The sequence below is a fragment of the Numida meleagris genome, chromosome Z (assembly GCF_002078875.1).
Source record: "Numida meleagris isolate 19003 breed g44 Domestic line chromosome Z, NumMel1.0, whole genome shotgun sequence".
Lineage (NCBI taxonomy): Eukaryota > Metazoa > Chordata > Aves > Galliformes > Numididae > Numida > Numida meleagris.
In genome coordinates this window covers 757,599-780,462 of record NC_034438.1, presented here as the reverse complement: position 1 = coordinate 780,462, position 22,864 = coordinate 757,599, and the positions used below count along the sequence as shown (strand labels likewise).

General features: G+C 39.2%; 1 protein-coding gene across 7 annotated transcripts in view; it reads right to left on the bottom strand.

Annotated features, from left to right (window-relative positions):
- Window positions 1–22,864, bottom strand: part of NEDD4L (neural precursor cell expressed, developmentally down-regulated 4-like, E3 ubiquitin protein ligase) — a 135,654-nt gene that overhangs the window by 6,226 nt on the left and 106,564 nt on the right. For 5 of the 7 annotated variants that reach the window (XM_021379789.1, XM_021379791.1, XM_021379788.1 and 2 more), the window contains 13 exons: window positions 18,294–18,425; window positions 17,703–17,825; window positions 16,276–16,473; window positions 15,024–15,101; window positions 12,868–12,922; window positions 12,722–12,778; window positions 8,360–8,418; window positions 6,128–6,193; window positions 5,351–5,580; window positions 4,081–4,202; window positions 3,174–3,244; window positions 2,493–2,588; window positions 711–784 (listed from right to left, as the gene is read on the bottom strand). In XM_021379789.1, the coding sequence (XP_021235464.1) occupies window positions 711–784; window positions 2,493–2,588; window positions 3,174–3,244; window positions 4,081–4,202; window positions 5,351–5,580; window positions 6,128–6,193; window positions 8,360–8,418; window positions 12,722–12,778; window positions 12,868–12,922; window positions 15,024–15,101; window positions 16,276–16,473; window positions 17,703–17,825; window positions 18,294–18,425 (1,361 nt within the window). The remainder of the gene's footprint in view (window positions 1–710; window positions 785–2,492; window positions 2,589–3,173; window positions 3,245–4,080; window positions 4,203–5,350; window positions 5,581–6,127; window positions 6,194–8,359; window positions 8,419–12,721; window positions 12,779–12,867; window positions 12,923–15,023; window positions 15,102–16,275; window positions 16,474–17,702; window positions 17,826–18,293; window positions 18,426–22,864) is intronic. The other 2 variants (XM_021379792.1, XM_021379787.1) reach the window with 1 other exon arrangement.

The following is a 22,864-nucleotide window of genomic DNA, read 5'->3' as shown; positions in this document are numbered from 1 at the left end:
CACTGCAAATGAGATGAACAAGCAAGTATACAGTATTCTGCTTAAAGGAGCACTTCAACATGTGTGGAGTTCCTGAACCCTTCCTGGAATAAAAACCGGAATGGGAAGCAAACGTGACCTCGGTAACATGACGTCCTGTTTTCATTCTTTTCTCTAGTTAGCTTACTGTTCAGATCTGCACTTATTCTTCATTTGCATTCTGTGATAGCAGTTCACCACGAAAAACTGCAGCCCAGGGTGGAAATTCACTGCTTAGGAGACCTACAAAGCAGAGGCAGTTACCTGGGCAGGCAGCGCACTAAATGAGGCACGAGATTGGGCCAGATTAACATGGTAATTCTTGTATCCAAGAAATGCCATTTATTTTCATCAGTTTTGGAGGGTGCTCAGAATGAGTTTAGATCAGTGTCTGCAATCATTCTGGGCAATTCCACCCTCCTTCAATGCTCCTTATGCCTACACGTCAAGAAAAGACTGATTCCTAATACATGACATAGGCTACCTTAGTTAGAGTAATCCACAGAACAAAAAAAGTTAAAATTAAAACTGCCTAGGGATTTAGTGTAAACAAACCATGTTAACAAAGGGATTTCCTTTTAGAAGGATTCCTGACAATTCTTTGTACTACAGTAATTGCAGCGGGGTAAATTCCAAAGCATTACCACTGTGTGTTGTTACGCTTAGGTTAAATTCTACAAGTATATACGTACTCAATGTATTCCCTTTTGTTTTCATTTGTTACCATGATTTCTGACCCATGTGGCTTCAGGTCGACTTGGTAAGTCTGTATTTTAAAGAAAAAATAAAATACAACATATTATTTCAGGGCACATTTCTCATGAAATCCACCACTACTGAGTGGCATTTTACAAGCAGTGCTAGAAAATGATTACACAGCAATAGCTAACGAGACAACAAAATATTTCACGTGTAAAGATGACACAATTGAGAAGAAATTGTTCTATGACCACTCTTAAGACTGAATTATTTTCCAGCTCCTGCTGCTAAACAGCAGGTAACACTGGTAAAGAAAACACCTTCTCCCATTTTCGTAAGGACAGAAAAATGCCTTCCAATTCTTCAAAGTGTAGGAACGAAATTATTGGCACTGTTGGGATGGGGGGGGCTAAGGGCACCTACCCACCTCGGGCTGTGAGTCTGTGATTAACATCTGTGAACTTAGGAAGAAGGGAGACATTATCATTCCCTACTTTTCTGAAGAATGCTTTCCATCCTTTATAACTTGAAAATCCCTTCTGTGTATTTCTTACTCACTTGTGAGCACCGGCAAAATCCTGTTCTTAGTTATTACATATTAGATGTCACTTGTTTTTTCCTTTAATTCAAAAAAAAGATTCTGGTGATAACTGAAGTATAAACAAACACAGAAGCTTACAGCAATGCAAACCTTTCCCTCTTACATACTGAACTCCTAACCAAGTTCCCTTGGGCACTTCTGTTAAAGTTTCAGCAGCAGTAGTGTTGCCTGAGGCAAAACAAGCACCAGGTGAGTGGAGTCACCAACCCTGGAGGTGTTCAAGAAACATTTGGATGTTGTACTGAGGGATATGGGAAATACTGGTTATAGGTGGAGGGTTGGATTGGATGATCTTACAGATCTTTTCCAACCTCGGTGATTCTATGATTCTATGACTCTATAAGTCCCCAGAGTTTTGCTATCAGCAAGTGGAAAATGCAGAAGCAGGCAAGTTAGCCATTATTTGCCATGTTTTACAACTTCTGAATTGTTGGGAAACATCCTGCGAGCATTTAGACTGATGAGACATTCCAGTCTCCAGCTACCTAGCTCACTCGGCAGTACAGCAGATCCTACCCTGATAATACTGAGCTTCAGGCTTTTCTGTGATAAAATCTGCCATGCCGTTCTGCATCTCACGAGCAGTATGACAGAAACAAGATTATACCTGGGGCTACTGGGATTTGTCTGTAGCTCACTGAGTTAGGTATGCTGAAACAGGAGAGAGCTGAAATTTCATCATCATTACTGCTTCTCAGATGGGATTAAAACATTATTAGTTTGTAACAAACAGTTATTCACAGATTGTGAATCTCTGCAAAACAGGGATGCTTCATTTTGTTATATCATCTGCCTGCACTACTAAAGGAAACTGTTAACGAGTTCTTCACTGATTATAATTCTACCTCTTCCTTTGGTCCTTTGAGAACCCCACCCAGTCCTAGGCTGAGATTGCTTTTTATTCTTTAACACCTTTATTAGCTTCAAATACTGCTTTTCAGAAAGGCATCGTATTGCTCACTGGCAAGAATAAAATTTCCTTCTTTGGCATCTCCAGACTTAAAATAGTTCAGGTAGAAAGAGAAGTTAATATTCAAAGTCTGCCTGTACTGATCATTAACATGCAGCAGTCCCAGTCGAATTCACAACCATGAGATACTGCTCAGGATTTAATTACTTTTTGGCAATAACCATTAAGATGTAATTATAGACTTTTGGGTTAACCTTTACATACCTGTCCAAAGTTTTCCTCATCTATGCAAAACATGAGATCCAGCTCTGTAGGGTCATTTTCCAGGATCCACTTCAAAGAGTTGTAGTATTCGCTGTCCTACAGGAGATTAAAATTAAACAAGGTTTGAAAATAAAAACATTAAAGAAATAAAGGCATCTAAAATGACAACTCCAAAGGGGTTGGAGAGATCTGGCAACCTGTTTATTTGTACAGCTACTTACTGTAAAGGAGAGTAGGATGGGTTGCTGCATTTGTGTTTTTTAGCTGGAACATTTTCAGATTTGTGTAATTTCACTTAATTGCCTTGTAGCTGTGTTACTATGCAATGAATTGATTGTACATATATATATTTGGTACGTATGCATGTGGCAAAATGTAGTAATTGTTTAAAGAATATCTTTGTGATGAAGCTGCTATTTTCAACACAATTTATACACCACTTCATTATATTGACAATACAGTATACAATAATTGATTACATTGTTATTATGAAAAGTTGTTAAAATTTCCTGGACGGGTTGCCTCTTTGTTACGTATTAGCTTCGCAATTAAAGACTGGCCAGAGAAAGAGAACGAGGGAGAGAAAGGTGAAGGAAAAAAAATAAATTAGCTTTTATGAATTTCCCCAAAGGAAAAATCCTCAAATAATTGCTAGTGCTGATAAGGGTTAAATGTCCTTACCACTGATTCCATGTCTTTCAAAGTTATTGGCTTCCCCAGCATCATCTTGTAGAAAGGTCTGATGAAGAAGCCTGAAACAGAGAGGAAAAGCATTACCTCCACTATTCTGCATTTCTACTTTTATGCAAAGACAGACTGCTCTAAGACACACCACCACCCATCTTCTCATGGAGCCTGCAGCAAAGAAATATCCCGCAAGTAACAGTGCTGTAGCTGCTCAGGTTAACAGCAGGCTCACTTTTAATTCAGACACAGAAAGCTCATTTTTTTCAATCACAAGAATTATGCCAGTGTAAATTATATTGGTTCAGTGGTAGAGAGACACAAAAGAGGCACTGAGTTGAAGGTGCTGCACTTGTCACTCTTCTCTCAATAGAGATGCTATAGGAAAAGAGGACCATGAGCTTCCTCTGCTGTTGTACTCCACAACCTCTAAATAAAATATAGTCAGTTTATATGACTGCTTGCTTGGTTATTCTGGGATTCTAAAGCTCAGCAAAAAATTTAATTGTTAAATCAATGAGCAATGATTTTACAAAACATTCATGCTGCAGGTGGCACCCATGCAACTGCTTTGGCTTCAGCTGTTTTGCATGGAAATGCCCCATGCAAATTTAGTGGTCATCCTTTAGGGTAGAGATTATTTAGAAATGGAGATTCTCTGGGATTAACAAGAGTGGGGAAGGAAGCAAAGCTTCATTTGAAACATGTTGGCTGAGCAAGACGATATCATTTTGACAAAATCTCCACTCAAAGTAGGAATATAATTTCCAAAGCTTCCAGGTCAATACTTTCTCTCTGACTTTATTTCCAGATGTACTACACTCTGAAACACATGATTTACCGCGGTGATTTACTTAACAAAAATCCAGCTACAGTAGTATAGTCACACAGTGCAGTAACTCACCATCCAATAGCTTCCCATGATACACTGCCAGGCCAGCCACTCGTCCAATAAACGTGAAGTACGAAAGATGATCTTCATTACAAAGACCCGAATTAGGATTAATCTGAAGCGTGTAGTTGTCCCTTTTTTTGGAGAAAGAAAGAAAAAAATCTAAGTCATCACATCTTTGAATAAACAGAGATCTAGATGTGCTAATAAATAACTTGAGCTCACGGCCATCTCTTGTCTATCCTGTGTAATGCTTTAATGATCATCATGATGATCTGACAAAGGTTCCTAATAACCCTCCTGCTTGCGGGGTAACCAGAATTGATTTTAAATTCATCTTTTCCACCTGCATATATAGTGGAAAGCTCAGGGAAATACTACTTCCAGACACACTGGTTAGAATCAATCCAGTGAGAATGTTTGTGATTTAAAATTTTCAGGTGAACTTCACATGAAAATAATGCTAAAGTAACTGCAGCAACCTGTATCACAGAAGTGGAAATATTATTTCAAAACAAACCACCCAGTAAATTATTAACACAGAGGCATTCTGAGCTAGCCTGTATTTCTGTAAGCTGTGCTTCCCTCCAAAATCAGAACGTGTTTTTTTTTGAGACACAAATGTGAAAAACTCCCATTGTACAACATTTGTTCACCTACTTTACCACTTATTCAACGCTCATTAAAGAAAGGAGCGAGTGTGACACTGACATGAAAACATAAGAACTGTTGCAATGAAGAAATCCATTCCTCCTGCGGCTAAGCACGCAGCGTGGAATTACACAGGCAGACACAAAAGGAACCTGCTTTAAGCAGGAGACGTGGCTCTCTCAATTACATAAACAAACCACTCAGGGGTTTTAAAATTGGACATAAATGCATTTGAACTCAGGCAGGGCCGGTGTTATATACCTACTGAAATGTAAATGAAAAGCTGTTTTGTGAGCTAATTACAAAGGAGCAGCACAGTTGTGGAAGGCAGGTGTTTTACGATGGGCTGGGAGGGCACAAAGGGTCTTTTGTCTGCATCACTCCTTGTAGTGCTGCGAGCAAGGCAGCACGGAATGCTGTCCTAACCAGGAGAATGTTTTGTGTGATTTCAACAGTGAATCGAAAGGCTCTCAGAAAAGGAAATAAGAAATGATTGCGCAGATTTGATTGACAAGAGTGCACAGTCATGTATCGTGACGGATGATCTAACTGCTCCCAGATGTAACGTCCCTGCTTAGGCAAAATCTAATGTATATTGCCTGCGAATGGAAGCATTTTAATGGACACTTACGTTGCTGAATATTCAAAAAGACCATAATATGGGTTGAACATCTCCTTGGACAAGAGAAAAAACCACTCTCTGGCCACACCTCCGTAATCAAGTCCTTTTTCGGACTCAAATTCAATCCAGAGCCTGGCCTTCAGGACATCGGGTCTTTTCACAGACATGATTCTTCTGTAGGACTCCTCAAAAATATTATTTCTGTGTAGCTTCATCTCAAATCTGTTCGGTATATCAGCCTGTGCGAAAGGAGAGTATATTGTTAGTCTGAATAAATGATCTTCAGGGAATCATTGACTGGAGGTTAAAAACTAAAGGATGGATTCGACATCTGAGTGTGCCAAGTTTCTCCTCATGCTTGTTTTCCAATGCTTGTGTTCTCCAGCTCTGTCCTTCCAAACCCACCATTGAAGATGAAGGAGAAATGTCAATCCTGAAGCCTACTTTCAACATAAAGGCTTGTAAACTAACATACCAATTAGCCTCAGTTACAATGAATTGACATTTCCTTCCACTCTCATCACTTTGGATTTCTGTTCATCCTGGAAAATGCGAGTCTTAAAGATTCGTAAATGTTTTTGTTGAGAAATCCATCAATCGAATTCAAACTTTTCTCCATTGTGTTGGTTCATACTTAGCTCCTTTAAGGAGTACAGTAACCAAGAATCATCAGCAAATCCGTTACGCCAAGAAACACCACGCTGTATCTACCCTGAGGATATCTCACTTCTTCTCCCCAGATGTAATGTAATTGACTTCAGCACAAACCAGCGTGGTTATACTCACGGGTTTCTTTAACTTCTTCCGAAAATAGTCATATTTCTGTTTGAACTCCCTAGAATACGGAACCGCCTACAGGGAGAGAATTGTAAATACAGATTATTCCAGGTATTGTTGGTTACGTTATTTAATATTTAAACAAATAAGACACACATTTGAAGATGTGCTATCTAGATATGTAACCCACTAAGTCATTAAAAAAAATACATATGCATGAAGAACAGAATCCCAAATCTCCTTATTTCTCAGTGCGTAAGTTGAGTTAAGATACATCAAAAATTTTACCCGTATTTTCTGTTTATCAACTACTTAGCCTATTTTTTTCTTCTTATCTTAGGGACAGAAAAGAGCAAAAACTACTTTTGACGCAGAGAAAAGAGATCAGAACACAACACTGTCATCTGTGTGTTTCACTAGGAAACAATAAGCATGCCACATGGTATTTTTTTGACTTTTAAGAATGAGTGTTGTTATCAAAGGATATGGATTTACGCAGCTGGAAGAGCTAAGCATTATAAGGTGTTACACAAAGACAAAACTCAAGGAATTTTGAGTCTGCATATAAGAACAAGTTGAGAGGCTCCAGGTAGAGCTATGAAATGAATCCCTTCAAGAAGTGCAGGACACAGTGTACGCCCACACAGCAATTAATGTCCACAGCTAGACATTTTCCTTTCAGCCCTCAGTAAGTTAACCTCATTCTTAGGCAGTGATAAAACTACTTTCGTAAACTCTTTACAATGAAAATACATGCCTTCATAATGTCTTTAATTTGGAGCCTGAAAGCGCTTCCTAATGAAATTAACATTATTTTTGAATCAGGTACAAGCCATCGTGTAACGCATACTTGAAAGTAAACGCTTATTCATTTTTCCTAAGGCTGATATTCCAAAAACAGTTTATATGAAGGAACTTTAATGACTCTCCAATTTGATAGGCCCAGTTATTGTGTTTATTATTCACAGAGTAGTCACACCTGTACCATATTAAGTGGAAACGGCTTTTTATTTTTCAGAAATCCAAAAAATGAGTGGTGCAATGTAATGCCTGAGCTCAATAAAATTGCGCTGACAGTAATGAAACAGATAAGGGGTTATATATGAAAACTTGAATACACGTTCTTAAAACCTTACAGCCTAGATTTCATCTGAGAGCACTTGGTACAAAACTCCCAAGATCTTCTGATCAAAGAATCAGAGCAGCTGCCCTTCACACACAGCTTATTTGAAGCAAAATATGCTACTTGAACACAGTGCAGCACCTAGTACAGAAAGTTTCTGGTTACAGGATGAGAACGGAATAAAATGAGAACTGATGAGCTTCCACACATCTCAGTGTGGAACCCCACTCAGAGTATTGAGCAATGCAGTTTCAGAACGGATGGAGCTTCGCTCAGAAATAGCACAGCAATACAGAAGTTAAAACCAGTCACATAAAGCAGTCTCCATCCTTCTAAAGAAAGAGCCCTCTCCTCCTCCTTGCTGAAACAGAAGTATTCTGAGATCTACTGTGACAAACCCACCAAGAAGGTTTCCTAGACACTTGGAGGCAGAAGCCAAAATCATATGCTAATGGCTCCAAGGAAGGAAACATGCTGTAATGCATGAAAAGCGTCCTATCTCGGTAGCCATTAGTAGGAAAGACTCCAAGAACCAATTCCCTGAGCTGGGAACGGAGTGCATAGCATAACAGTGACACAATCCAGTGATTCCTCATAAAACCCGTTCTGCTTTGGCCCCTTGGCAGCAGCCTGGGCAAGTCTCCAGTGCACCCCAGTGCATGTAGAACAAAATGGGGTCACAGAGTGTCACCGGTTTTGGGGCACCTCGCCAGGATGGCACAGGACAGCAGCTCCCCTGTCCTTGGAGGCTCACAAAACGCTCACCTGAGTCTCCCACGTCCCTCAGGACAAAGCAAACCAAGGCTGGTCCTGTCTCCTGCTCTGTTCACCAAGCACAGTCTGACCTCACCTGGCTGCCCAGAGAAGTGTGGGTGCCCCATCCCTGGAGGTGCCCAAGGCCACGGATGGTGCCCTGGGCACCCTGAGCTGGTGGGGGCACCCAGCCCACGGCAAGGGCTTGGAACTGGATGGGCTTTAAAGTCCCCTCTAGTCCAACCAGGCCGTGATTCTGTGATCTGGAAAATGAGCATGACCTGTTGCTTATTTACAACTGCTGCCTACATCGAATGTACGCGAGTCACAGCATTTCATGCAAAAAGAACCACAGCAGTACTTACAGGACCAGTAATTGCTGGGTTCTGCAGTCTGGGGTCTTCCCACTGGGTAATTTTATTATCTGTAAATGACAAAATAAATTACATCATCACTACTCTTCTACCACACAGTGAATTTACGTGTTTTTTTTCCCTGCAAATGTTTTCCCTACCGTTTCCACAACTTAGTATTTCAGGGTTAGAAAATACTGCATTCACCCATCTCCAACAAAATCCCATCACACTGTTTAGTTGAAAAGACTCATTCAAAAATGCAAAAGTATAGCATAATCCAGTGTAATTGCACTGCTTTTACTTCAACACCTGTAGTAGTAAACATGTTCTACTTGAACATGATCTTGGATTCAACTTATATTAGAAATACAGATTTCATGCCTGAGGGGAAAGGAACCCAAACACTTCATCAAATGGTAGATGAAGTTTACTTATTCGAAATTCTGCAGGAAGAGGGCCAAAGTTTAACAATTTTAAAGCAGTCTGAATTTAAATTTGGAGGTGAAGGGATAACATCTCTTTGGAAAAATAATATCCTAGACATTGATTTTAATGAGAAGGTTATAACATCATTAAATATACAGTTACGGTATAAGAAATCATTCAGTTTTGACAAAGTAGACTTTGGCAGTAAGGTAACAGAATTCAGCTCTTTTCATCTACAGCTTTCAAGAGCACCAGCAGCATTGTATGGTCATACAGTGAGGTTATACACGACCACGGTGAAACTCTCCCTGCCTCCAGACAGCTGTTCCTCACAAGATTCTGAACACAACAGAATCACGACAGAATGATGATGTTGCAACAAGACAAAGCTCCAAAAACCAAACTAAATGCCATCTCCAACGGCAAGGCTTAAGTCGTATTTCCTGCACTGGAAGGGTAATAATAATACATCTCTTAGGTGCATGCTTTGATTTATAAACTGCATATTAAAGGAATAATCAGGATTTTAGGTTCTGTAATTCTAGGTTTGGGAATAAAAAGACTAAGCTTCAAGAAAATTGTTTTTAAGGATACTACGGGTAAAAGCAAGGAGCCAACCCCACTTATTTTAAAATAACAAAGGCATTTTTACAGTTGGAAAAGACCCCTAAGTTTTGAGCACCCCAAGCTATTTTTAAAATGGACTGGATTTTTAAGCTGACACTCTTTAAAAGTTACTAAAGAAAACTGAAAATGGTCACAAGCACACTTCAGCAAGTTTGACCTAGCAGTTAATTTCATATTAAATTACTGTTTTATTTTCCTTCACACTTTAAGTCTATTTAGTGCTCATGGCAACTATGGAGGAAGGCTCAGACCGACAGCTCCAGGAGCCACGTGCACTGCACAGCTCGCTGCCTGCCACAGGCTGACTCCTGGGATGGCCCTTTTCATCTGGCTGCTTCTTGGTCAGTCTCATTACCTTCTGCAACATTTACTGCTTTTATACCAATTTGTTTCTTATACCTTCTTGAAACTGACAAGCACAAATGGCGGTGGTAAATTTCTATGATATCAAAGGCAGAACTGGAGATGTCTTAAGAGAGTTTGTCTGTTCCCTCTCTTGCTGTAGTATATGTTTAAGAGCATGTGGTGCCACGGATCAACCATTGCCTAAGCTGTTTTTCAGAATATTACAGTGATAGGGACTTCATATTACAAACACTTTTCCAGGGCTTCAATGCTCTTATAGTGAGAAGAGCCCAACTCCACCCATTCGGGCTGGAACTGTAGCTCAAGATTCCCTGTATTAGTGTATTATCCACCATAGATGTGGATATCAAATTAACTCTTTTTACAGCACATTTTTAAAAATCTACCATCTCCCTTGATTCATCACACAAATGCAATACTCTCTCTCTTTCCTCACAAGTCAGGCCTTTGGGCTTTGAAGGATTTCCTCTATTTCTCTGGTTCCTTGTGAAACAGTCCACTATTTCCTTGAGGTTTGGGACTCCGTGCTTTATCATTACAGGCATTACCAGTGCTGATGAGTCTAGGAGGATTACCTCTGTTCCTATTTAAGATCCTCCTGTTGATACACCACAGGGTGAATTAACTCACATTCAGTTGATAGTTTTTATGTCCTTTTCAAAACAAACTCTGCTAACTATTCCTACTCCGAGTAGTACCTTCCAATTATTATAAAACATGTTCACACTGCACCTACACCTCATCAGAATCGTTCTGGTTCCTAATCCTGTTCCAGTGAGCTCCTCCTGCCTCTCCTGTGTTGCTGTTTTCTACTGATCTGCTGAGTACATTCCCTCTAATTCATTGCTCAGCATGTCGAAGAATGGGAGCACCCATTTAACACATCCATCCTTCCATCAGTGAACCACTGGTAACTACGCTGAATGTGGACACAAAGCCTTTGTGTTGTTCTTCACGATATCTTCTAAGATGTAGAACAGATTTTCCTACATGACTCCTAGGAAATTTGAACAGCTTACAACTAAAAGCTGAAAAGCATCATATTTTCAGACTACTAGGTCTGAATTTAGATACAAGTAGTATCTAAACTATCTTACTTGTGTTTTGCTTTCTTATTTTGTGGCATGCTTCATAACAGCTTGTGTTGCTCCACAGTGGTCTTTCCTGTGCTGGCTGCATTGAATTTTGTTACGGTTTTCCTCAGGGATGAGAAAAACATATAACAAAACTGGACACCAGTATTGGATAACTATGCCTATTACAAATTGGAAAACATATCTGGTCAGCCAGGACATTAATAGTAATATAAATGTTGAAAGTTATCTGATCCAGCTGTATTCTAGTAATGAAATCGAGTGCATTTGTTGCATCTTAACTAACCACTGTAGCACAGAATGATGGCCAATTTATCATAGTGCTGGACTCCTGTGACTTGCATAGCTATCTACAGGAAGCCCAGCTGGTTGCACCCACAGCTGACTTCAGCATACATTCTCAAGTTACTCATGAAACAATAAAAGCCAAGAGGCTCTGTCACACACCTATCATTACGGCCAAATGCCATTGCACTTCCTTACTGATACTGTGGGAAGAAATGCTACAGTGATTGTTAGAGCCAAATTGCTGAACACTGAGTGCTGTTTGCAGTCATTTGCAAACAGTCCCCTGGTAGTAGTATGGTGCTCACAATGAGACTAAAAGGCTATCTGATAGAAGAAAACAGTGTTGTCCAAAAAAACAAAAAAACAAAAAAAAACAAAAAAAAAAACAAAAAAACAAACCTAACCCCCAAACACCTTTTATAAAGTGTGCAAAAGCTAAAAAAGTTCAGATTGGGAACAGAGAGAGGCTTCAGATGCAAACACATCTATTTTTATAAAAACATCAAATTCTTTGAGGGAACGTATACCATCAGCACTCCATTTTTAGAGACTGAAGAATTTAATCTTGGCAAAGCTAGAGAGGTTCAGCAAATATACAGGTATCTTAAACATGAAAGTTATTCTGTGACCCCTCTGTGGCAGCAGTTTGGCATAGCTTGCCAGATTTGTTTCCAGACTTGCCAGATTTGTTTCCAGACATCTGTCAGTAGGAACAATTAACAATTACAGAAGATAGAAAGAATGCTTCGATACTGATGTTTGAAAGAGGGTAATCTTGTTCTTTGTGAGTGTACTATTTCTGGATTTTATTTAAAATTATGTAAGCCATTTAGAGGCAGTAATGGTTTAATAATGATTTAATAACACACAACTACAGGTACGCTAGGATTTAATGCTACTGAAGGAGAAATATAATTCTGTCAAATATGCATAATTGTTGAAAGTTTTAGTTCTCTAAGTTTTGGGTAGCAAATACACACTCTTCCAATTGTTTTGTGAGTCACTTACTCCTGTGAAGATTATCCTGTCAGTAGAAATACCCCATTAGAAAGACCAGATTAAGTCTTTAAAAAAAGAAATGCTTTCCTGTGCTGCTTTGTTTTCAAATGACAGAAACTAACACAGTTGTCCCAAGGTGCTCCAAGAAGACAAACCTACACTGAAACATCACCTACACTGGAACTTCACTAGCAGAAGATCTGAATAGGTATCAGTGGGCTGGGTGCAGTACAACATGCTATAAATATGAAATAAGATCAGAATCAATGCTGCCACAAGACCTTCTCAGACGAGGAGAGAGAGAGTATTACCAGTGTTAATTTACTTGCTGCCTATATGTGGAGTTGTGGCCATATGATCTACTTCTCATCTTATTTTCTATTCCTAGTGTATATTTTAATTAATTAAAGTGCAAATAAGCCATGGGATCATCAACAACAACAACAAAGAGTCCAAAATATCAACAAGAACAAAAGAAACCACAAAGAAGAAATGTTAATGCTTCACAAGTCAGAGAGGGACAAAGCTTGATGAGCCAATTATAAGCAAGCTTCCAGTGAATATACAGTACCGTAGGAGGGCACTAAGTCTCTGGTATCAATGTCTCCACAAATCAACACCTGGCTTCCTAAATGAAGAGTAAAATTATAAAGCTTTCACTTCGATATTTATTACCTCCCTTTGTCTAAATGCTGCAGAACCCGAGTGTTTACTTACTATGATCAATATAAAACGTTCTTCCATCCAAATGTATTCTTTCCTCCCAACCAGGCTGGAAATGGGAAACAGAAAAAAGAGAAATTAAGTGAAATACCACCACTCTCACACAGCATGAAGCAGTACATTATCCACGCCAACTTAAATTGTCTGAAAGGTGCCCATCAGGTAGAAAACACAGAAACAGGTGCACTATGCCAAGGCCAAAAACCTGGCAAGATTCAAAGCATTCACTGTTTATGCAGGTGACTATATCTAGCATAAGTATTTTTTAAGGCTTTGAAATGGAAATTTCTTACATTGGGGTTCACATCCATTTCCTGCTGCGAGACAATGATCACAAAGAATAGGTTGCCCATCATTTGTTAGGTCTGGGAGTTTCTCCTTTCACTTCTGAAACACCTGCAGGTTATTTACTGTAAACATTAGAGTGGGACAAGGATGTCTCACCTAGTGTTCAATTCTTGCCTTTTTCTCCATTCCCTTTTCTTGTCTTCCAAACGATTTTAGTATTGAAAGGAGAATACATAATTTTAAACTAAAAGAGGGCAGAGTTAGGTCAGATGTGAGGGGGAAACTCTTCATTCAGAGGCAGTGAGGCCCTGGCACTGCCCAGAGCTGTGGTGCCCCATCCCTGGAGGGGCCCGAGGCCATGGATGGGCCCTGGGCAGCCTGAGCTGGGGGGACAGCCAGCCCACGGTGCGAGTGGGGTTGGGGGCTGTGAAGTCCCTTCCAACCCAACCATTCCATGGTTCTAGCCTCAGCCAAAAATGGCTTCTTTAAATCCGTTACTAACTATACTTTATCAGTAATATATGTCAGGCTACTTTCACAGCACCTTTTTTACCTCTTGGAATTAACAGGCTAAGTTACTCCTGTTCAGCACCTCCTATCTAACAAACATGTCCTTGGAGATTAATGCAATGCTCTACAAATCAGAAAAACTACAAAAAAACCCAGTTACTTCCACAGCTGTTTTCCTAAATGCTCCCTACTGCTGTATTCTAATCAGAAAATGCATTGTAATAAATATGTTCAAGTGAATATAGTCCTTAATCTAATCTGTATGTTGAGATATGGGCCTGACAAGTTGCCCAGCTTGATTAGAATACAAGGCATAAGATTTTGCTAAAGAAGTTCGGGACAGGGAGATGTTTGGATGTTTCAGTGGAGGACGTCTGTGCCCCTCACGTGAGGCAGATTTTGTCACCCATCGCCCATAAGCAGTGCTCACTCTGGTCTGCTGACAGAGCAGTTCTTCTCAATAAACTGCAACCCAGCTCCCTGCAAATCAGTACGACCAAAGACTCACTATTCAATCTGTTTAAGACCAGGATAATTTAATGTGCCACATCTGGTACAAAAGGACAGCCACCTTTTCTGAAGGCGTAACTGTCTGCAGGCATCACGTCTGCAATACCTGCTGAGACTGCTGGTGACAACTACTGGATTGTTGTCACTGTGGTTTCTAGTGCTGCAAACAATTCCAGTGGCAATTTTTCAAAGGCATGTTTAGTGTATATAAAGCAGTGCACCAAACTAACACTATAAACGTTTGCAGCTTAGAAGAAGTGTCAGCTTTCAGTTACCCTCTGACATAAAGATACAGCTGTTGAAAAACAAGGCAAAGCTCTGTATTCGACATGTGTAAATCACTACTATGGTTACCAATATGACAACAAAGTCTTGGAGGCTAATACAATTTTCTTCTCTGCAGAATATGGAAGTTTCATTCAAAATCAGAATTCATTTAGATTTCTGCATGCCAGTACGTACTGGTACAGTAACAAAGTTCACTTTGAGCAATGTGCCTTTTTTTTTTTTTTTTCCCTCCAGCAGTTAATTATCAGCTAGTTAACCATTAATTATCTAAAATCACATGTTCAGAGATAAAAACAAGGTAAGTTTCTTCAAAGCTCAAAGCTTCAGATAAACAAAGAAATGTTTAATGACTTCAGAAATACGATGGGCCGGCTGCAGAGCCTGACTCACTCCCTGATAAAAATTGTTTTGGTGTTACAAACATTGCTTTAGGATCTCCATAAAAGTGATGAGGGCATACAATATGCATATGCATACAATATATGGCTGCAACAACAGACCAGATCTTACAAGGTAGCAGGTACATACTCAAATACATACACACTGTCACTTACAGGAAGAGGTCCCAAATCGTTGGGATTCAAAGCAGCTTTTGTTCTCAAATGCACTGGAAATTTCAGTCGTGGATCTTCCTGTAACAGATACATGGAACCATAAATCCAACGTCTGCATATGAAGCCAAACACAGAAGTAGCTGGAAAAGCTATCTTCCTACATTGCAATAATTTTTATGTTTCTGAGAATAAAATGCAAAACCCAAATATGTAAAGTAATAAAACATTTCATATTTGGACTTTCATCCTTCTAAGTTCCATTTAGAGTCATCTGTACATTTTTGGCTCTTAAGACTTCAAGAGAAATAAGCCATTCTATCACAAAAAGGTTGGAAAATGATGTAAATTAGCTTCTTACATTTTTATTAACCCACAGATACCACATTAATGAACAGAAGATATAAAAAGAGGCAAGTAAAACAGGTCACAGAAGATCAATTAGGAGAGACAATGACTGAGATTTCCACACATAACCGACACACGTGCATCTGGGAACATGATTAAGAGCCACCATTAGAAATATTTCCTGTAAAATAGTTGCTACTGGGAATTTGAATAACATCTAAGAAATGTAAGTTGCACTCATATTTAAACAGTGAAATGAAATGCTGAGTTGGCTTGGACATTTTTTCCTAGTTTAATTTTTTCCCCCACTTGCTGATGAAAACTGTAGAATTATTGAAAAACAGATCCTCGCGACATCAAACAAATAATAAAATGGATTCTGCTCACCAAAGACGAACGAACAGACATTACATTAACAGAAAGGAAATACCAGAATTACAGACAGCCACAAACTAAACACCAACCCAGATCTCCATCACGCTGTATGCCAGTAAAACCCGAATTTGAGGAATTTAAAAGATAATACTTGTACGCAATGGTTTGCCACGTATAAAAAAGTCAAAGACAAAACACAAAATACTACTGTATGGTTTATGATATATAAATCCACCAAAAAACTACTTCCAGTGGATATGTACAAGTAAGTTTCCTTTCTCTGAGTATAGGAATGCACCACGACAGCCATTACATGAAATTGGCTGCTTCAGACTGTGGCTACTGTACATCACTGCATGGAGCATCCAGACTCACTCCCGCATCAGCTTTATGAAACTTCAGACTGACAAATCCCTCAAGTGGAATCTGAACCTTAAAAGTAAGACCAAAGCGAAATAGAGGGTCTATAGCCCAGAAAACAGAGACGTAAAGAGAAAAACATTTAGAGTTCGTTATCTAGAATTCCCCTCACCCAGGTAGTAGTTTTAGTGTTGTGATCGATGAAGAAGGGCCTGCCGTTGGGTGCAATCCGCATCTCCCAGCCAGGAGGGAGGAAGCTCTGTGCAGCTTTGTGCTGCGGTTTAGGAGAGTTGTAGGGCGAGGGCTGTGGAGACTGTGGGTTGGAAAGGGTGTCCTTCACAGCTCTGCGCACCGGGGAGTCCTTCATACCCTGAGGAAATGGAAGATATAAGGATTTGCCAAATGCCACTTAATAAAGGAAACTGAATGCAACGTGTTTTCGCAGCAAAAGACGCAATTCATACCAGAATTAAGTGCTGGATTGATTTCCTAGAGTGCAGGTTAAGTTCTCAGTAATCAGCTTCTCCTTGTCACTCACTAAGCTTTTTGCTTTGAAGGGCACAGAGTTTTATCACTTCCCCATGCACTGATAATGTCCACTTGATTACATATTTTACTGAAGCTGGTCTGCACATGTCAATGTTTCATTTTAGAAAGGAAAAAATACAAGCACTGCTTTGTAATTTCCGGTGCAATAGATGCTGTTTTTGAATAGGAGAGTATCCTAAATGTGAAGTGACATTGCCACTTCTTAACGGATCTCCCAACTACAACTTCAGAAAGAACATTTAAACACGGCCTTAAAACAAGCTCCTAAAATAAATCAAAGTTTGGACTTCTTGTATCAGCTTGAAATTACAGACTTTCAGCAATTTGCCTGGGGGAAAAGGTGATTAAGGACAAATAAGGCGCTGCACATCCTGTCTGAAGATGAAATTTTTTTTACTCTCCTCAACACATCCATGTTTAATTGATTTGTGAGATTTAATCATACCTTTACAAGTAAAACACAAATCATATTTGATGGCATATGAAGCCACATAAGTTATTCCTCTGGAACACTGCCGTGAAGAAAAATTCAACAGTACTCCGAATCACTTTTTAAGATACTTAAATTGGAATTGATTTTAAAGATACTTATATACCATTTTGAAAGACAGGAAATACAAAACTCAGTCAGTATCTGAATTCCAAGAATTCAAATTCAGCTGCAGGGATTATTTTAAAAGTTATCACCATCAAAATAAACATTTCAACTGAAAAAATATTTCTGATTTTATACAGCTGTAGCTACCTGAGTCACAACAACCCACGTTTCAGAAATGCACGGTATTAAGTGATAGCTGACTAAATCAAACTATCCTGTGTAAGAGAGACTACTCATTCACATCATTCAAGGATCAAAGTTAAGCAGCACTATTGCACGACATAAAGATCCAGACGGAAAACTGTTAAAAGAAAACAGCAATACATTACGTTATAACTAACAATAGGGAATAGCGGCTGTACTGCATAACTACAGAGGAGCTAAAAAGCTATAAAGGTAACGAAGAGAGAAGTCAGATACAAGTGGTCTGTGTTGCCAACTGTGTTCCTCACCTCGAGTGGAGCAGATAAGGTGACTGTGGGCGAACTGAGGCTGCGGGGCCGTCTGATCTGGGGCTCACTTAGATGGTTGCTGCTGCTGCTGGCAGCAGACCCAGCCATGCCATCTTCTGCAAGCTATTTCAGACACAAAACCAAGTTAGCAGTCATCAAGATCGCAGCTCTTCCAAAGCCAAGGCAATTAAAAATGATGTCAGTATGTAGTATTATTATTATGACTGTTAGAGTCAAGCACATTATTTAATTTCAATTCCATCGGAAGGACACGTAATATACGGCATTATTAATTAAACAAAAGAACTTTCAAATTCAAACCTAGGCACACATTTGTCTTTATTTATTAGTGCTTGGCACCTCTCTGTAAATGCCTTCCCTTGTAGCATCAGCTCAATCTGTAACTAACCAAGTTAAGACAAGCACCCAAAAAAAATCTCAGTTGTAATTTTTTGTGATTATCCTGAACTGTTGCGGCAATGCTGAGAATTTTTTAAGTTCAGAGTTCTAAACAGCTGCTTCCACTGAAAATGTACTACTCAGTAGATGCTATCTAAACGCATGCAATCTGAACAATGTAACAGACCATACCTGCATAATGGGCCGTGTCCAGGTTGTGGTTCGATTGTTGTGGTTGACGTAGTAAGTACGGCCCTTTGCATCCTTTCTTTCTTCCCAGCCTGAAGGTAAGCCCGGCGTAGTGTGGACATAGGCCACTGAGGGCTGTTCAACAAGAAATTACCGTTTCGTTATTTTTTTATTAGCTTAAAAATAAATATATATATATATATATCTGCTCTCTGAAAAGAACTTGTTGATGTACACCATTCTAAAAACTATCAAACAGAGCAAATGTGTTCTGGGAAACAATCTAATATAAGATCTTCAAACCCCTCTGAGTCAAATCATAGTTTCTCATAATAGATCTTTCGATTCACTTTTGCACAGATTTGGGTTTCTGGTTCCAAAACTAGCTAAGCTTATATGTCCTCAATCTTTTTAATTAGTATGTTACACATAATGACAAAAAGGAACCTTGTGTTTTAGTGATTTTCCCTTACGTCTGATCTTTCCCTTTACATTAGTGTGGATAAGTAAGAATGGAAGTTATCACGCTCTGCAGTCAAGATCTCTCTAGTTCTGACCTCATCTCTACCATGGGATCTTGACTCAATTGCAACAAACTGCTTTGGGCTTAAAAACTGAAGTCCGAACATCTTGTTAGTTACAAACACTGGCATTCAAGGTTAGGTGTCCTAAAGACACGGGATACACCCTAAAATGGAGCCCAAACTTCAGGATGAAAAGATACTGCTTTTCTAATTAAATGCTGCACAACAAAGATGTTGTTATAAAGAAAACATACAGACCATAGGGCCAAAGGCACCAATTGTCATTAGACAAATTATGTCACTATTTAACACAATGATTATGCTACAAGAGATGTTGTCTTCTGTTGTTTCTGGGGGGGGGGGGGAGCCAAATATTCAGTCATTTAAACAAGTGGACATTTGTTTCTGGGACACACAGAGGAAAAAAATACGGTGTAACACGAGCAGCAAAGCCTCTGGAGGACAAACAGCCTAGAAAGAAATTCTAATACTGAACCTGTCTGCATCTGTAAGTGCATTTCAGAAGGGAAAGATGCCCAGGGAGTCAGATTACAATTCTGGACTCATTGTTCACGTGTTTAAGCTCTGTCACTTTCTAGTTTGGGAGTCCTTTCCTCTGAAGATATCACTTGCTTGTATAGCCTGTACATTCTGCAGGACAGCACTCTTGCTCTCTAATGAAGCAGATTCTGTTAACAATCTCATCAGGGACTTGGCAGGTGCTAGGTTCAATACCTGTTCAATACCTGTACCCTGCTATTCATACCAAAATGCATTTATGTATTTGGTTCAATCAATAGATTAATCGCATTAAAATATACAGTCACATTTTACTTATCAGGATTCTGCAATGCTAGAGATTGCTCTTCTTCTTCAACATAGCTGCCTTCATGGCAGAAGAATGGAGGAAGCCAGAAGTCCTCATCACGTGTTGGAATACAAAAGTGTTTGAACTTCACTGTTTTATCAATTTGCGCATGCTTTCCTTCCTCATCAGCCACACTAATCCCTCTTTTGGAGCCTGAGTTTAACCGCTCCAGACACAGGCATTTGTGTCTGTCTAGCACAGTGACAACACCCACAATTTACAGTGAGCAAAGCTGGCTGTTGTGGGACTTTGAGTATTTTGCCCACATCTAGAAGACAGCTTCTGTTTCAGAGCTAATTCATACACAAAGAACCTAACTGCAGGCAGGAGGAGTTCAGCAATACAGGCAGATTACTCTGGTAAAGACAAATTACTGAATTTATCTTTTCACCTGCTGTAGGGGACCTGCTTCAGCACAGGGGGTGGACTCGGTGATCTCTAAAGGTCCCTTCCAACCCCTGCAACTCTGATTCTGTGAAGATTCAATCCCAGATAGAATTAACACACATGCCTCTGAGCTCTTTAATTCTCACAGTGTGAATGTGAATCGAATTTTGTGAGCACTCTCAGAAAACACTAGAAAGGTAAAGCAGCTGAGGAGGAAAACAGAGCAGGTTTGAACAAGCAGCTGCTGCAGAAGAGGTCTTAAAAACACTGAACTCTCTTGCAGAAAAAGAGGATGTTGGAATACGTGACAGTGTTATGTTATTAAGAGACAGAAGATGTTCAAAGAAGACTATTCACATTTTTTAGTATGATCTTTAAATAAAATCAAGGGAAGAATCAGCCTTGGAGATCACCAAATACCTCCACATTTTGAGTTACTACCCAGGCTTACAAGACCATAAGAAGTATTACACCACAACTAAGGCAGCTTGGATAAATGCCTGTTTCCCTAGGCTCTTAGCTTTACTCACCATGCTAACCACAAAGCAAAAAAAGAAAACACTCTTTCAATGTGTTTATAAACAGTGGTTTGTGTGGTATGATCATTCTATTTAAAAATATTAATATAGTGGAAAACTACTACTTAGAGATAAAAAATGTGAATGACACTGCACAGCAGGATGTGGTAACTCCTTAGGTCTCCAAAGACTCAATAAATTCTTTTTCTACGCTCTACATTCTTTGCTTCAGCCAAGTGATTTACAGTAATCCTTGTTCTTGCTTCATATTATTAAGACCTCTTCCCAGGACTCTTGCTTAAATCAATATGCTTGCTTTTTAACAGAAGTGTATAGTTGACACAACGAGCCGGAGAACCTCCAGACAATCAAGAAAAGAACTTAGAAAAGAAAATGAATGGGTCAGGGAGTTGATGCTGCACCTTAGGAAACAGGAAAAGGAAAACTGATAAGGAAGCTAAGTAATACCCTCTGAAACAAAGTCCAGTTTATTCATTTCCCCAGTAGTCAAATGTTGGGAAGTGTTATTTTCCCTCTTGTTTCACTTCACGTTGCTGATGGGCAGTGATAGATAAGGACACCACCCTTCTGTTGTTCTAACTGTTCTAATGGTTGCCAAGCTATTCATCAGTGGTCAGTAAGGACACACAGTAAGTGGTCTGAACACAGTCCACAGACCGAGTTTTAATTAAAGATTAGATAATTAAGGTAACTGATTGATAGTCTGGGTTGTAATAATACACCTTCTATTCATGGCATGATGGCATGCTGCAAACAATCAGCTTCAACTGACTAGGCGCCGGGAGTATACAGAAACACCAGGAAGATGCTCTGGCTTTGTCACCTGATCTTCCCTTTCTCTTTATCAGACTCTCAAAACAACTCCAGCCCTCAGCAGCCTTTCTCCTTCCTTCCTAGCTGCTGGGTTAATGCAATGAACTATGCAATCTGCAAAGCAGGAAGCTTGCCCTTCTGTCTCCCTGCCACACATGAGATACCAGTGTAAAAGATATTCTACCACACAGAACAGAAATGTGGGGGATTTATCAAGAGGCTGATTTGCGGGCCCCGGCCCAATGCTGGGTATTAAAGGAATTCTGAAAGCAAAACTGAGCTGCCCCAGAAACTTTAGCACTGACAAATTCTATTTGTCTACATATTTTACGTTCCTGAAGGACAAAAAAAAAACTGGCAACCTTTGAAGAATGTGCATCTGGACTTAAGTGCAAGAATTCATGTTTAAGTCCTGAGCAGTCTGTGGATTAGTTTCGTAGCATAAATGCATGTTGGATGAAGACAGCAAGGGGAAGGGTCCCATGAATTAAGCTGCAATAAACTTATGTTGAAACAAAAAAAAGTTATGTTAATTATGAGTCAGGGAAGTATGAACTCAGCTTAAGCAGAATTAGCAGAAAATATTAACATTTTGTTTTAAGAAGTATAATCAACACAAGATCATCAATCATAAAAAAAGTCAAGCTGGATTTGCAAGGACACACGGAAAAAATACAATCTGCAGGAACAAAATACAAGTATGCTCCTCTGAATCTGAAAAACCAGTAAATACAAACAACGTAACAGAATGATGCATCAAAACACAAAATCTGACATTACTGCATGCAAATAGGAAGCGTACCAACTTTGAATTACATCCCTGAAGTAAATTGTCTGAGAGTGCAAGTATTCATGAAAGCCAATTATTACCATCAGTGGATAATGCTTTCTATGAAATAACTTCTTTCAGACTAACAGAATGAGATTTTTTTTTTGGCAAAGATCAATATAAATGTAATCTGCTTTCTTTTAATTACGCAGAAAAATTCTTTCAGAAAAGCATTTCAAGAATCTTACTGCATGAGCAAAGCAAAATTTCAGCCTCGGAATGAGGAACAACTACTGGAAAATGAAAAGTGGTAAATAAGACCATTACAATCCATAATGACGTATCATTGTTATCTCCACACCTCTCAAATTAAGATCAATCTAAAGGATCTGAATGAACCAGTCTAACAGAGAGTAAGGGAAGACAGAAGCACGATGAAACAAAGATACGAGTATACTGAGTTCATATCTCTGACCCTTGATTATTTCAAGATAAAGTTTGAAAGAATTAGGCATTGTATCTTGTCATTTAGAAGTTTATGCCACTTTTTTAGTTCATAGCTTTGTTAAAACTAACATATGCTAGTAATAAAATAGTCTTAAATTAGAGTGAAGTTAGCGAGTAGAGCATTATTTGAGAAATTCTGAAGTGTAATAAATAAATGTAACTATTGC